This window comes from Pelobates fuscus, chromosome 3, assembly GCF_036172605.1.
Source record: "Pelobates fuscus isolate aPelFus1 chromosome 3, aPelFus1.pri, whole genome shotgun sequence".
Classification (NCBI taxonomy): domain Eukaryota; kingdom Metazoa; phylum Chordata; class Amphibia; order Anura; family Pelobatidae; genus Pelobates; species Pelobates fuscus.
The window spans coordinates 321919158-321934385 of record NC_086319.1 but is presented as its reverse complement, the minus strand read 5'-3'; the positions used below and the strand labels follow the sequence as shown (position 1 = coordinate 321934385).

General features: G+C 43.2%; 1 protein-coding gene across 1 annotated transcript in view; it reads right to left on the bottom strand.

The window, feature by feature from the left end:
* ELL3 (elongation factor for RNA polymerase II 3) overlaps positions 1 to 9590 on the bottom strand; it is a 93100-nt gene extending 83510 nt beyond the window's left edge. Inside the window, exon 1 of the mRNA XM_063448962.1 lies at positions 9406 to 9590. Within this exon, the coding sequence (XP_063305032.1) occupies positions 9406 to 9543 (138 nt within the window). The 5' untranslated portion in view covers positions 9544 to 9590. The remainder of the gene's footprint in view (positions 1 to 9405) is intronic.
* Between the last annotated feature and the right edge of the window lie 5638 nt (positions 9591 to 15228).

Sequence of the window (15228 nt, the reverse complement as noted above, 5' to 3'; positions counted from 1 at the left end):
GTTATTCACAAAAGTGAGAATTCATGGTGAATTCAAAGTGAATTTCAAATTTAAAGTGAAAATAGCCAAACTAGAAAAATGTTTCCTGTCCAACTACTCTCACCTTAAATTTGAAATGAACTTTAAAGTCATCTTGAATGCTTACTTTAGTAAATTACCCTTAAGAAACATAATGACTACACCTGACTGCGGTACTTATGTTGCCAAAAGTCTCTGGGCACAGTCCACCAGAATTTTAAAAGTTTGGGAGTAGTTTGACAAAACCAGAACTCTCTTCAACGCCTGCATACAACACCCTTCTGAGCCACAATGATAATGAGCTGTTTATACATGTTCTTAATGTCTGTTTCAAACTTGGATGGCAGTGATTGGCTGAGAGTACTGAGCTAGCCCACTCTAAGCCAATCAATGAGGTCCAGGTTGGAAGGATATGACATTGATGCAGAAGTGTACATTTTGCATTATCAATGCAGTGAGAACTCCAGCATGGTTTACAGGGCCGGACTGGGAAAAAAATTAAGCCCGGGCATTTTTCAATCATAGCGGCCCCCTAAGAAGGGGGCGGGGCCAGAGAGGGTGTGTTTTGTCATCACTAATGACAAGCACGCCCCCTCTCAAAGTGAGCATGTTAGTTCAATGCGCAGAGCCCCGCTGAAGAGCTCTGGCATTAGAAAAAGGCCCTAAATTTGTTCTGCGCAGCGCAAGCAAATTTAATAACATGCTTGCGCTGTGTTTGCTTTTAAATTGTCTCTGGTGTCTCCACAAGTGGGATACCAGAGGACAAAAGGGCCAGGAAAGTGCATGGTGCATATGTTTGGAGCCTGCTTGTGGGATTGCGTGTGTGTAGAGTGTGGTGTGGTATTGTGTAAATAGGTCAATTTAATTTGTGTTTGTTTTATCCCCTCTCCTCCCTTCTTACCTTTAGCCTGGAAGGAGGGGGGATCCGTTCTGCCTGGGTGGAGGGGGGATCCTTTCTGCCTTGGGGGTGGGGGTGTTCCGTGCTGCCATCCTTCCCTGGTGGTCCAGTGGTGAGAGTGAACTTTAGCCTGTAGGCTAGAGTTCACTCTCGCGAGATCTGAGCATTGCCGCGGTAACCGCGGTAACGCTCGACCTCGCGAGAGGACCTGGCGGAGCTGCTGGATAGAGCTCCACCGGTCTTCTCTCCTGCCTGCCTCCCTCACACCCTCTCCTGCCGGCGGCCGCCTGTAACTGCCTCTGGGCCGGTGAGGGAGATCTTTGATCTCCCCACCGGCCCATGGAGGCACAGAGCAGGGCCAGTGCTCGGGTAGCGCGCTGGCCCTGCAGGGGCTGGCAGGGGAGATCCTGTGATCTCCCCTGCCGGCCTTGGCCCCACAGCCATCTTGGCCCACCGGGCATTTGCCCGGTGTGCCCGATGGCCAGTCCGGGCCTTTATATGTATATATAAAAATCCAAATAGGTTATGGTGGGGAAAAATTGTGATTGAATCAATGAGGTCCAGATTGGAGGGATATGACATTGATGCAGAAGTGTACATTTTGCATTATCAATGCAGTGAGAACTCCAGCATGGTTTATTATATATATATATATATAATATATGTATGTGTGGGAGGGTGCTGTGTGTGTGTGTATGAGGGTGCTGTGTGTGTGTGTGTCTGAGGGTGCTGTGTGTGTGTGTGTCTGAGGGTGCTGTGTGTGTGTGTGTCTGAGGGTGCTGTGTGTATGTGTGTCTGAGGGTGCTGTGTGTGTGTGTGTCTGAGGGTGCTGTGTGTGTGTGTGTCTGAGGGTGCTGTGTGTGTGTGTCTGAGGGTGCTGTGTGTGTGTGTCTGAGGGTGCTGTGTGTGTGTGTCTGAGGGTGCTGTGTGTGTGTGTCTGAGGGTGCTGTGTGTGTGTGTCTGAGGGTGCTGTGTGTGTGTCTGAGGGTGCTGTGTGTGTGTGTCTGAGGGTGCTGTGTGTGTGTGTCTGAGGGTGCTGTGTGTGTGTCTGAGGGTGCTGTGTGTGTGTGTGTCTGAGGGTGCTGTGTGTGTGTGTGTCTGAGGGTGCTGTGTGTGTGTTTGGGTGCTGTGTGTGTGTTTGGGTGCTGTGTTTATACAAATAATTGTAATTGTTTCATTTCCAATTCAACAACAAAACGTGTTAGTGTCCAAATACTTAAAGAACATCATGGTTTACATAATGTAAACATAGATTTATTATTATACTAAAATCCATTCAGTACTATTAAAATTCGTTACTATGTACCTCATACTACAACAATTAAATCACACAATAAGGCATAAAAATATATGTCTCTCGTGAAACACCTTTTTTCACATGTATTTCTTGTAGTCAGACAACTAGTAAATTTATAGAACACAAGCCCTTTTGCGTGGTCAAATCACCTCCAGTTGAATCAACAGTTTGCATGAGTTTATCACAACCAAATCCTCCAACCTCGGTGCTCACAGCCACTACTAAATAGTATGACAGTAACAACCGATTTTCAATAATATGATTTTCATATTGTCCACACAGAGAGCTTGGGGTGTTCTGTAAGACACAAATTAAATGCTTAGATCACATGGGATGCAATTCCAAAATTATGGATATGCACTGGGGCTTATAGGTAGTGAATGCCAGGGGATTGAGGGAAACTTTAGTTCTTGTGTCTTTTCCCATAAGGTCTCTTTTGTTCTCAAAGCAAGAAAATCCAGCTACAGCTCAGTTAAATTCATTTGAGCTATTTTCAAACAAATCTCAAAGCAGCAATCCATTTGAAAATAGCTTGGACCCATTCGGCTCAATGTGGCTGCAATTTGATTCATGGTAAATAAAATAAACCTCAGAGAATTTTTATCTGCCGCATTGAAAAGAACTGGGATGAATGAAAGTGACTGACTTTGCTATCAGTATGTCTAAAGGTTTTAGAAGTTTATAAAGTGCTGCGGAATTTGTTGGCGCTATATGAATAATATTAATAATCATTTTTATTTATGTATTTATTTATAACATTCGTGCTATTTTGACTTGAGGTACGCTGACAGCCAAATTGCTAAATTTATGGCCTTAAAATTAGCAAAGCTGAGCAAACATCAGAATTTTATTCCTAATGTGGGTCATTTGGCATAAATCATCTAATCTGGTTGACGAACACCATTTATCATTTAGTGGAGGAGGGATTAGATATAAATTAGTGTAATCTAAAAGCCTGTCCAAAGATTCTTCAGCCAAAGAAGTAGTTAATTCCTTATTTGTTTACTTGATTCATTCCGTACAAAAATTTCACTATTTAATCCTTTTAAACCCGATAAAAGTATAACAAAGGTACAAAGAGTGCCTAACAAGAAATGCTAGCAAGATCCAAGAAATGTTAAAAAAACTTGCAAATTAAACCTTTGTTCCGATATACATGTGAACACAACCCGCAAAGTGTATTTTAAATGGGTTGGGTTAATTTGTTCTGCAAATGTTAACAAATTGCAGGTTATTCATCAAACCAGAACTTTTCATGGATTTACCAGGGGACTTTACATTTTGAGCCAAAGTAGACAAATTGGAAAAATTCTCTAACTCAGCTATTTTGGCCTAAAATTTGCAATCCCCTTGTCATTTCTACACAATTTCTGTCTTCTTGCAAAACCTTAGCGCCAGGAGATAAGCAGACAGTTGAATGATAAACAGGCTTATTCACTAAACTGAGACATTTCAAGAATGCAAAGTGAATTTAAAATTTAAGGCCAATATAATCATACTGGGAAAAGTCAGCAATACATGTTTGTGTTCCTGACCCTATAGTGATCCTTTAAACGCCACAACTTATGCAGTTATGTCAATAGCCATGATAATATGTCCCAATTTATTTGTTTCACTTAGAACAAGTATGCCAGCATTCCTGATTGATGGGTTTGTAAAATAACTTCAAGATGAAACTGCCAATGAAACTAGACTGTATGTCCACACTGTTATTAACAGAGTTGTATTGTATAATCGCAAATAATTTTTTGTGTTCCCTTAACTAATCACACCCGACGGATTATTATGTTTAAATAAGGGGTATAAAGCATGTAGCACAAAATCTGCATATACAGTATCTCACAAAAGTGAGTACACCCTGTGACACTAACAAGTCACATGACACCGGGGAGGGAAAAGGGCTAATTGGGCCCAATTTGGACATTTCCACTTAGGGGTTTACTCACTTTTGTTGGCAACAGTTTATACGTACGTGTGTGTGTTAAAGGTTTCCCCCCAAATGTGCTAAACATATGTTGTGTGTTAGCATTAAACGGATAGCCAACAAAATAGAAAAGGTTGATGTACAAGGCTGTCAGATCCACTACATTTTCCTGGACTATTATCATTTTGTCATACTTTTGGGTAGAGCATGAGAATTCCTTCCAAGCAATATCATACCCCAGAAATGTCCCTGCTTGAATTGAAAGGTCGTGATTTGGGGCTCCTGTCATAATGCTAATTTCCATAGAAGTTCTCCATATACTATTGTCAAGGTTATTCAATTAACTCCAAAATCACAAAATGTCATACGAGAGTTTAGTAACTAAACCCGTGTCATCACATCGGGTCCACGAGTATATTTTTGAGTCAACCACAATTGTTGCAGAACAAGCGTAAACATAGCGAAGTTGTGAGCAGAAACAGCATACGGGAGATATTTTGATGACATTGTAAGTTTAGAAGATGCAGGAGCAGCTGCAAAGTAAATGTTGTGTGTGAAGGTTTAAAAGCTAAAGATTACCTGCAAACTATATATCTGATCAATGGCTATTTATTTACCATTCTACACAAATCACATAAGAGCATATTAAATATACTGTGCACACAGTGAGAAAAGCAAACACTATTAACCTTTCAGTATTTTTAGAGATCCAGAATAGAAAGCAAAGATGAGGTTAACACTGTATCTTGTGTTAAACCTAAAATAGTTTGATACAGAAAACTGATACAGAGAGTCTAACATGGGATTTTACTTAAAGATTTGAGGTGTTGAAAGGCACAAGCCGTGAATCATTAAGCAATAGAAAGACAGGAGGTTTACTACAGAGCACTCCCACAGAATAGGTCAGTTTGATCCAGGAAACAATAACAGGGCATAGCTTCTTAGGTTTTACATACAAGCTTCCCAACAGTCCCGCCTTCAGTGATACAGTCCTGATTTCTGGGTCAGCCGTCCAGCTTTAGTTCTGTGGTGTCCTCCATCTGGGGACACAAGGAAACTGTCCCAGAGCAGCACAGTGCGAGCGCAGTGGGTACTTGGGACCATGCTTAAAGGACCAGTTTGGGCACCATAAGAACTTCATCATAAAACTGCCTTGAAAAGGAACATACCTTTGTTAAACCGGTTTTATGAATAGGGAGTCACTGATTGGCTCAGAGCGTCAGCTGACTGCTCTCAGCCAATCAGTGGTGCTGCTGCCTGCTTTACAATATTAATGTGTGCAGTGTGTGTATGAGTGCAGTGTGTGTGTGTGATGCAGAGCCTTGGTGCGGGGTGGGCATTTTTATTATTATTTTTTTAATTATTATTTTAATATTATATATTTTTTTTGTTATATTATTAATATATATATATATATATATATATATTTTTTTTTTTTTTTTTTAATATTATTATTTTATTATTATTTATATTTTTTTTCGTCCCCTCTCCCTGCTTGATGGGGGCTCTCACTCACTGGTGGTCCAGTGGTGTGCACTGTGAAGGAGGGGGCTGGCAGAGCGTTTACTTACCTCTCCTGCAGCTCCTGTCAGCTCCCTCCTCCTCCGCGCCGGTCCGCTCCCTCTGCAAGTCTCAGTGTAAGTCTCGCGAGAGCCGCGCTATGACCGCGCGGCTCTCGCAAGACTTACACTGGGAGCTGACAGGGGAGCTGACCGGACCGGCGCGGAGGAGGAGGGAGCTGACAGGAGCTGCAGGAGAGGTAAGTAAACGCTTCCTGCCAGCCCCCTCCTTCACAGCCTCCTGTCTGTATTATGGCAATGTAAATTGACATTGATTCGAGTATAAGCCGAGTTGGGGTTTTTCAGCACAAAAAATGTGCTGAAAAACTTGACTTATACTCGAGTATAAAAATGGTAGTACATGCATTAAAAGACTTGAGAACTAATTTTTTTTTTTTTGCTGTCACTTACAACTAACTGCCAGTTTTTAAATAACAGATACAAATTTTCACTATATTATGAAACAACTATAAATCCACAATATATGGTACATATATGGAATATAGGTGTCCTGGGCAGTGGTGTATTTTGGATTTGTGCTGCCCTAGGCATGACTAAACTCTGGCACCCCCTGTAATTTAAATTTGCCACACCACTTCCTGTCAACGCCGCACCTCAAGACCAACATGCAGTTTTTTGACTGACAGGCACACGCCCTTATTGATACGTACACTGTCATACACTCACTGACAGATACAAAGTCATTGGCACACACTGTTTAACCAATAAACAGTTTCACTGACAGACACACACTGACACAACCACTACCTGACAGGCACACCCTCTCAGACATACACAAACACTGACACACACCCTCACTGATTTGACACACTCATTTATTCACAGACACACACTGACAGCTACATACTCACTGACATACACATGCACTCAGTGACAACACACACACTCACACACTCATTGACAGACACACACACTATTTATTTTCCAGGCGCTTAGGAGCGGAGTTATTTGCCAGCCACTGAACGTGCTGCCCAAGGCAGTAAATATATCATTGGTCCTGACTCTACATGTTATTTTCAGTATCTCCCCCAGTGATAGGTAAATACACATCATATTAGCCTACATCAGGTCATTGTACCAGTAAATTATCTTTTTTTTTTTTTTTTTTTATAAGGTGAATACTTATTAAGTAACACTCCAAGCACCAAAACTACTACAGTCCACTGTTTTTGCCCTCTCCATCCCTTACCCATCTGTGGTGCAGACTACAAGCTCTCACAGCAGCTGAGGCACACCCCATGGTAAGACACGACAAAAACTGCTTGACAAATATAAATGATAACATTAATAATAATACTAATAATAAAAATAGGTATGATTAACTGTGCTTAAATTTGGACTCAGATATATTTTAAAAAGCACATGAATCACTATGTAAGTTCATACTATCTGCAAGCCTATGAGTTCAGAACATATTTAACCCCTTAAGGACCAAACTTCTGGAATAAAATGGAATCATGACATGTCACACATGTCATGTGTCCTTAAGGGGTTAAGAAAACACTGACAGATGTATTTTAACAAAAATGTGGCATGTCTACAAACAGAACTCTTGATGTTGCGTCCACCATTGTGTTGCCTTCCAAATTCCTCTAGGATTGTAAAACCAAATTATCTTATATTTTATCATTAGCATTACTAGGATTATCACAATAAAAGGTAAAAGCCCTTGATACCAACTGACACAAAGAATTGCACACTGTTGTTGGACACTTTGTAAATCATGGGGTTAAATCTTTATTACACAACAAGGGAATAAATCTGCTCAGGGTTTTCTTCAAAGCTTTGTAAAGTGATGCAGAACTGATTGATCCACAATGTTGTGTAACCTCTGGCCAATACACTTTTTAATAATAGGTAGCCTGTTCAGTGTCAAACAAATGAAATGGGAAATAAAATACAAAGAAACCATATGCAAGGTAAGGTATATGGACAGCAGCTGACAAATACAAAGCAAAGAGTCTTGTGGGAACTATGAAATGTAAAAAATTGAGCAAACTTACAATAAGAAACAGGGACGGAATGCATAGAATATGACAAAGGGAGAGCAGTGTTCTATTCAGTTTACAACAGGTGCTGAGAGAGATCCCAGTAAGAAACAGATGTTGCAGATTTAGACTGAGTACGGTATGTTACATGTGGATCACAATACATACAGATGGTGGGGATTCGGGTGGGAGAATACATGATAAACACACAATGAGCAGCAGGAGATTTTTTATAGATGTTAAGATTAGTACTGGGAGGCAGGCCTGTCCATCTTTGGCCCTCCACTTCTTGGAGGCTAGTGGGTTATGATCCAAAAGGAGACATGGGAAGCGGTTTTTTTTAATGCCCTCCCTAGCATATGTATGAAAATGTACCAGATGCAGGTAAACATACATTGTGAAATCGAGTAGAACCCAGCAGATGTTGAACGAGAATGAACGAATATGCAACATATGTTAGTGACTGGCAGCCTACAAAACAGATGTTTGGAAGGGAGTTTGGAGAGGGCACAGCTGATTTAAGGGGTAGAAGGTTACAGACCACAATTGTAAATGTACATTGCATAGGGGAATGCAAGTGGCATTTGGAAAAGACTATGAGATGGGACTGGGAGCACACATAGGTTTATAGAGGATAAATCAGTGATGGTTAAGCTTGGCATTCCAGATGTTGAACTTCATGTCCCATAACGCTCAGCCAACTTAAAGGCAGTCTAAGACAGTAGACTCATTGGAAACGTAGTTTAACAAGATATGGAGTAGCCTTCAGTGAGACAGGTGATGAGAAAGTACATATCGCATAATTGGACGGGCTAATACATAACATAATTATAAGGGAACTGGAGGAAGATGATATTTTGTGAAGCTGGGGAAGACATGACATGATGTGGGCTGTACAAGCATGGGTTACACAATAGGACTAGGGTGAGTGGGAGAATGTGAGGGGGAGCACAGGACAGATTGTGTAGATAGTGCAATGTACATTTCAGGCTTATGGAGAGAGAAGGGTCACCTGTAAGACGTTCACAAGAAGAAGAACGTTCTAAAAAAAAACACTCGAAACAAATATAGGCTGAAAAGAATGTTAAAAACAGTATGAGAAAAAAATAAAATAAGAGTTTGGGTGAAATGGCCAAGGAGAAGCCAACCCCAGGTAAGGGATGTTATGACAGCAGCTGTCAGGGATCCACACTGACTGTAGAGCAGATGGGGAGCGGTACAGTGAGGAGCTCTGCCATTCATCGTAACGGAGCTGCAGGTACAGCGCTATACCTGTGCCAGCCCGGGTAGTACAATGTTATAGGGTGCAGTGAGTGCCATCCCGGTCAGTGCCATGTTATAGGGTGCAGTGAGTGCCAGCCCGGGCAGTGCCATGTTATAGGGTGCAGTGAGTGCCAGCCCGGGCAGTGCCATGTTATAGGGTGCAGTGAGTGCCAGCCCGGGCAGTGCCATGTTATAGGGTGCAGTGAGTGCCAGCCCGGGCAGTGCCATGTTATAGGGTGCAGTGAGTGCCAGCCCGGGCAGTGCCATGTTATAGGGTGCAGTGAGTGCCAGCCCGGGTAGTGCCGTGTGATGGGGTGCAGTGAGTGCCAGCCCGGGCAGTACAATGTTATAGTGTGCAGTGAATGACAGCCCGGGCAGTACAATGTTATAGTGTGCAGTGAATGCCAGTCTGGGTGTACAGGTGTCCGGTGACCCACCTGTCCTCGCTGGAAGTCCCGCAGGCAGCGCAGAGCCGAGTCGGTCAGTTTCAGGTGGTAGAGGCTAAGCCTAGGGCTCCTCCGCGGCTCGGTCCGGTAAGGTAAAGTCCCGCTCAGATCCTCCTCCGGCCGAGACATGGTGAGCACTGACAGCCCAGCACGGGGAGAGCAGGGGACCGGGAGAGCTGCCCGGGAGGGGCGTGAGGAGGGGGCGGGGACCTGATACATGGGGAGGGGGGAGTACTGGCACTGAGTGAGAGAGAACTAACCTGGGAGAGAGTGAGTGTAGGGAGAGCAGCGAATACTGACACTGAGTGAGAGAGAACTAACCTGGGAGAGAGTGCGAGTAGGGAGAGCAGAGAGTAATGGCACTGAGTGAGAGAGAACTAACCTGGGAGAGAGTGAGTGTAGGGAGAGCAGAGAGTAATGGCACTGAGTGAGAGAGAGCTAACCTGGGAGAGAGTGAGTGCAGGGAGAGCAGAGAGTAATGGCACTGAGTGAGAGAGAACTAACCTGGGAGAGAGTGAGTGTAGGGAGAGCAGAGAGTAATGGCACTGAGTGAGAGAGAACTAACCTGGGAGAGAGTGAGTGTAGGGACAGCATAGAATACTGACACTGAGTGAGAGAGAACTAACCTGGAGAGAGTGAGTGTAGGGTCAGCAGAGAGTAATGGCACTGAGTGAGAGAGAAATAACCTGGGAGAGAGTGAGTGTAGGGAGAGCAGAGAGTAATGGCACTGAGTGAGAGAGAACTAACCTGGGAGAGAGTAAGTGTAGGGAGAGCAGAGAGTAATGGCACTGAGTGAGAGAGAACTAACCTGGGAGAGAGTGAGTGTAGGGAGAGCAGAGAGTAATGGCACTGAGTGAGAGAGAACTAACCTGGGAGAGAGTGAGTGTAGGGACAGCAGAGAATACTGACACTGAGTGAGAGAGAACTAACCTGGAGAGAGTGAGTGTAGGGTCAGCAGAGAGTAATGGCACTGAGTGAAAGAGAAATAACCTGGGAGAGAGTGAGTGTAGGGAGAGCAGAGAGTAATGGCACTGAGTGAGAGAGAACTAACCTGGGAGAGAGTAAGTGTAGGGAGAGCAGAGAGTAATGGCACTGAGTGAGAGAGAACTAACCTGGGAGAGAGTGAGTGTAGGGACAGCAGAGAATACTGACACTGAGTGAGAGAGAACTAACCTGGGAGAGAGTGAGTGTAGGGAGAGCAGAGAGTAATGGCACTGAGTGAGAGAGAACTAACCTGGAAGAGAGTGAGTGCAGGGGGAGCAGAGAGTAATGGCTCTGAGTGAGATAGAACTAACCTGGGAGAGGGTGAGTGCAGGGAGAGCAGAGAGTAATGGCACTGAGTGAGAGAGAACTAACCTTGGAGAGAGTGAGTGTAGGGAGAGCAGAGAGTAATGGCACTGAGTGAGAGAGAACTAACCTGGGAGAGAGTAAGTGTAGGGAGAGCAGAGAGTACTGACACTGAGTATGAGAGAACTAACCTGGGAGAGAGTGAGTGTAGGGACAGCAGAGAATACTGACACTGAGTGAGAGAGAACTAACCTGGGAGAGAGTGAGTGTAGGGAGAGCAGAGAGTAATGACACTGAGTGAGAGAGAACTAACCTGGGGGAGAGTGAGTGTAGGGAGAGCAGAGAGTAATGGCACTGAGTGAGAGATAACTAACCTGGAAGAGAGTGAGTGTAGGGAGAGCAGAGAGTAATGGCACTGAGTGAGAGAGAACTAACCTGGGAGAGAGTGAGTTTAGGGAGAGCAGAGAGTAATGGCACTGAGTGAGAGAGAACTAACCTGGGAGAGAGTGAGTGTAGGGAGAGCAGAGAGTAATGGCACTGAGTGAGAGAGAACTAACCTGGAAGAGAGTGAGTGTAGGGAGAGCAGAGAGTAATGGCACTGAGTGAGAGAGAACTAACCTGGGAGAGAGTGAGTGCAGGGACAGCAGCGAATACTGACACTGAGTGAGAGAGAACTAACCTGGGAGAGAGTGAGTGTAGGGAGAGCAAAGAGTAATGGCACTGAGTGAGAGAGAACTAACCTGGGAGAGAGTGAGTGCAGGGACAGCAGCGAATACTGACACTGAGTGAGAGAGAACTAACCTGGGAGAGAGTGAGTGCAGGCAGTAATGTCACTAAGTGAGAGATAACTAACCTGGGAGAGAGTGAGTGCAGGGAAAGCAGATAGTAATGGCACTGAGTGAGAGAGAACTAACCTGGGATAGAATGAGTGTCAGTGTAGGGAGAGCAGAGAGTAATGGTTCAGAGTGAGAGAGAACTAACCTGGGAAAGGGTGAGTGCAGGGACAGCAGAGAGTAATGGTTCTGAGTGAGAGAGAACTAACCTGGGAAAGGGTGAGTGCAGGGACAACAGAGAGTAATGGCTGCAAGCTACAGTGGTCATGGTGCTTTTTAACTCAGACTTTTCCTTCTGTTGTTAAATATGTTTTGTAGCTAACACATAAAAAAAAATATGCAAAATAAAAAATACAGAAGTAGACTGAAAACAATCCTACCACTCAGTGTTTATTCATACGTGTATGTGTTATATATGAAATGCCAAAAGCTTTCCAGAACACCTTAGATTTCAGTGCTGTCCTATGGAAGGTATGGCAATGCTATGGTTCTATAAATTTGGTTTGACAAAAAATAGGGCTCTCCCTGGCACCTGTAGACCTCCCCATCAGCAGCCACAATGATAATGATGATACCACATTTAAGCATTATCAAGTGCTACTCCTTCCAACCTGAGTGACAATTATAGCCTGAGAGTGCTCTCTGAGTGACAGTAACAGACAGAGTGCTATCTCAGTGACGGTGATAGAGTGCTGAGTGCCAATGATAAACAGAGTGCTACCTCAGTGACAGTGATAGACTGAGAGTGCTATCTCAGTGACAGTGATAGACTAAGCTAAGAGTGCTGTCTGAGTAACGGTAATAGGCTGAGAGTGCTATCTGAGTGACAGTAATAAACGGAGAGTGCTGACAGTGATAGACTGAGCGTGCTATCTGAGTGACAGTGATAGACAGAGTGCTATCCGAAACTGAGAGTGCTGACCGTGATAGACAGAGTGCTATGTAAAGTGACGTGATCGACAGAGTGCTATCTCAGTGACGGTGATAGACAGAGTGATATCTGAGTGACAGTGATAGACAGAGAGCTATCTCAGTGACAGTGATAGACAGTGTGATATCTGAGTGACAGTGATAGACAGTGTGATATCTCAGTGACAGTGATAGACAGAGAGATATCTGAGTAACAGTGATAGACAGAGAGCTATCTCAGTAAAAGTTATAGACAGAGTGATATCTGAATAACAGTAATAGACAGAGAGCTATCTCAGTGACAGTGATAGACAGAGTGATATCTGAGTGACAGTGATAGACAGAGAGCTATCTCTGTGACGAAGATAGACAGAGTGCTATCTGAGTGACAATGATAGACAGAGAGCTATCTCAGTGACAGTGATAGACAGAGTGATATCTGAGTGACAGTGATAGACAGAGAGCTATCTCTGTGACGAAGATAGACAGAGTGCTATCTGAGTGACAATGATAGACAGAGAGCTATCTCAGTGACAGTGATAGACAGAGTGATATCTGAGTGACAGTGATAGACAGAGTGATATCTGAGTGACAGTGATAGACAGAGAGCTATCTCAGTGACGAAGATAGACAGAGTGCTATCTGAGTGACAGTGATAGACAGAGAGCTATCTCTGGGACAGTGATAGACAGAGAGCTATCTCAGTGACGGTGATAGACAGAGAGCTATCTCAGTGACGGTGATAGACAGAGAGCTATATCAGTGACAGTGATAGACAGAGTGATATCTGAGTGACAGTGATAGACAGAGAGCTATCTCAGTGACGAAGATAGACAGAGTGCTATCTGAGTGACAGTGATAGACAGAGAGCTATCTCAGTGACGGTGATAGACAGAGAGCTATCTCAGTGACGGTGATAGACAGAGAGCTATATCAGTGACAGTGATAGACATAGTGCTATCTGAGTGACAGTGATAGACAGAGAGCTATTTCAGTGACAGTGACAGACAGAGTGCTATCTGAGTGACAGTGATAGACAGAGTGATATCTCAGGGACAGTGATAGACAGAGAGCTATCTCAGTGACAGTGATAGACATGTCACTAACTTTATTGCAGTGCCACACATATAGGATTTTATAACTACCTTTAGCAGTCTGTTTTTTGTACAAAATTCAAACCTTGGGCACAGAAACCACACAAGCGCCTTGACATATTGCACGTTACTTGCCTTACATTGGGCACAGAGCATAACCAGAGAGTTGGAAGACCAATTTCCTGTTTCCTGCACAGGGGAATGCTGGGAGCTACTCTGCACATCACAAACTCTGATTGGTTGCTGACAGTTAGTTTTTTTTCATTTTTTTTAATGGTAGTGGCCCTTTAAACTAAAACCCTGTTGCATTAAAAATATACTTTGTAAAGTCATGTAGTTTGTGTGTTTCCTATGAATGTTAATCTGAATTTGATTATGCTATATCCTTTGTGGTGTCAGGTTCCCAGTGATGATGCATGTTAATCTACTTTGCTTTTCAAAATAAATCTGTCACCAACACAGCCATATGGAGGGAAACAAGATTAACACTGATGTTTGAGCACCATCAGTTTACCTTTCACTGATGTTTATGTCCAGGTGACACCTCTCATAATAAATCACACATTATTTTACCCATCAACATTAATAACATGCCTTTTTAAATTACCAATAATGAAATATTATTGACAGAAAAGAGGTGTTTGCAGCAATTCTCTGATTGTTCCTGTCTCATATATTTCTGATTTCTCTGCGCATGGGCTTGTTTCCCGCCCTGTCGATAAATAGCTGATGTTAGCTCTCACTATTAAAGGAACACAATAGTCACCTAAATTACTTTAGCTAAATAAAGCAGTTTTAGTGTATAGATCATTCCCCTGCAATTTCACTGCTCAATTCACTGACATTTAGGAGTTAAATCACTTTGTTTCTGTTTTTTGCAGCCCTAGCCACACCTCCCCTGGCTATGATTGACAGAGCCTGCATGAAAAAAAAACTGGTTTCACTTTCAAACAGATGTAATTTACCTTAAATAATTGTATCTCAATCTCTAAATTTAACTTTAATCACATACAGGAGGCTCTTGCAGGGTCTAGCAAGCTATTAACATAGCAGGGGATAAGAAAATATTAATTAAACAGAACTTGCAATAAAGAAAGCCTAAATAGGGCTCTCTTTACAGGAAGTGTTTATGGAAGGCTGTGCAAGTCACATGCAGGGAGGTGTGACTAGGGTTCATAAACAAAGGGATTTAACTCCTAAATGGCAGAGGATTGAGCAGTGAGGGACATGTTCTATATACCAAAACTGCTTCATTAAGCTAAAGTTGTTCAGGTGACTATAGTGTCCCTTTAACAACAGTCAATAGTTAGTAGCTGTAACAAACAAATCAATTAATTTCCAACCTTTTCACTTTTTTTTTTACTGGCTGTCCGACAATAATTTATGCGCACAAAGATACCGACCATTTGCAGACCATCCATTCGCAGGTAAAGCACAGAAACACATATTGTGTATGTTGTAACCATAGCAACCACCCATTGGCAGTAAAAAATGCGGCCACATACATCCAAAAACCGAGTCTCAGTGGAACGCAGATCGGGCACACAAGGGAACGTCACCTCTTTCCCCATATCGAGGCCTTCTAACCGGCCGGAGGAAGTCTTGCTACCACCATTCCAGCAATCTCCCGATCTTGCTGATCCTTAAGAACTTTATAGCTGCTCCTTTACACTACAACTTTGTGAGTGTAT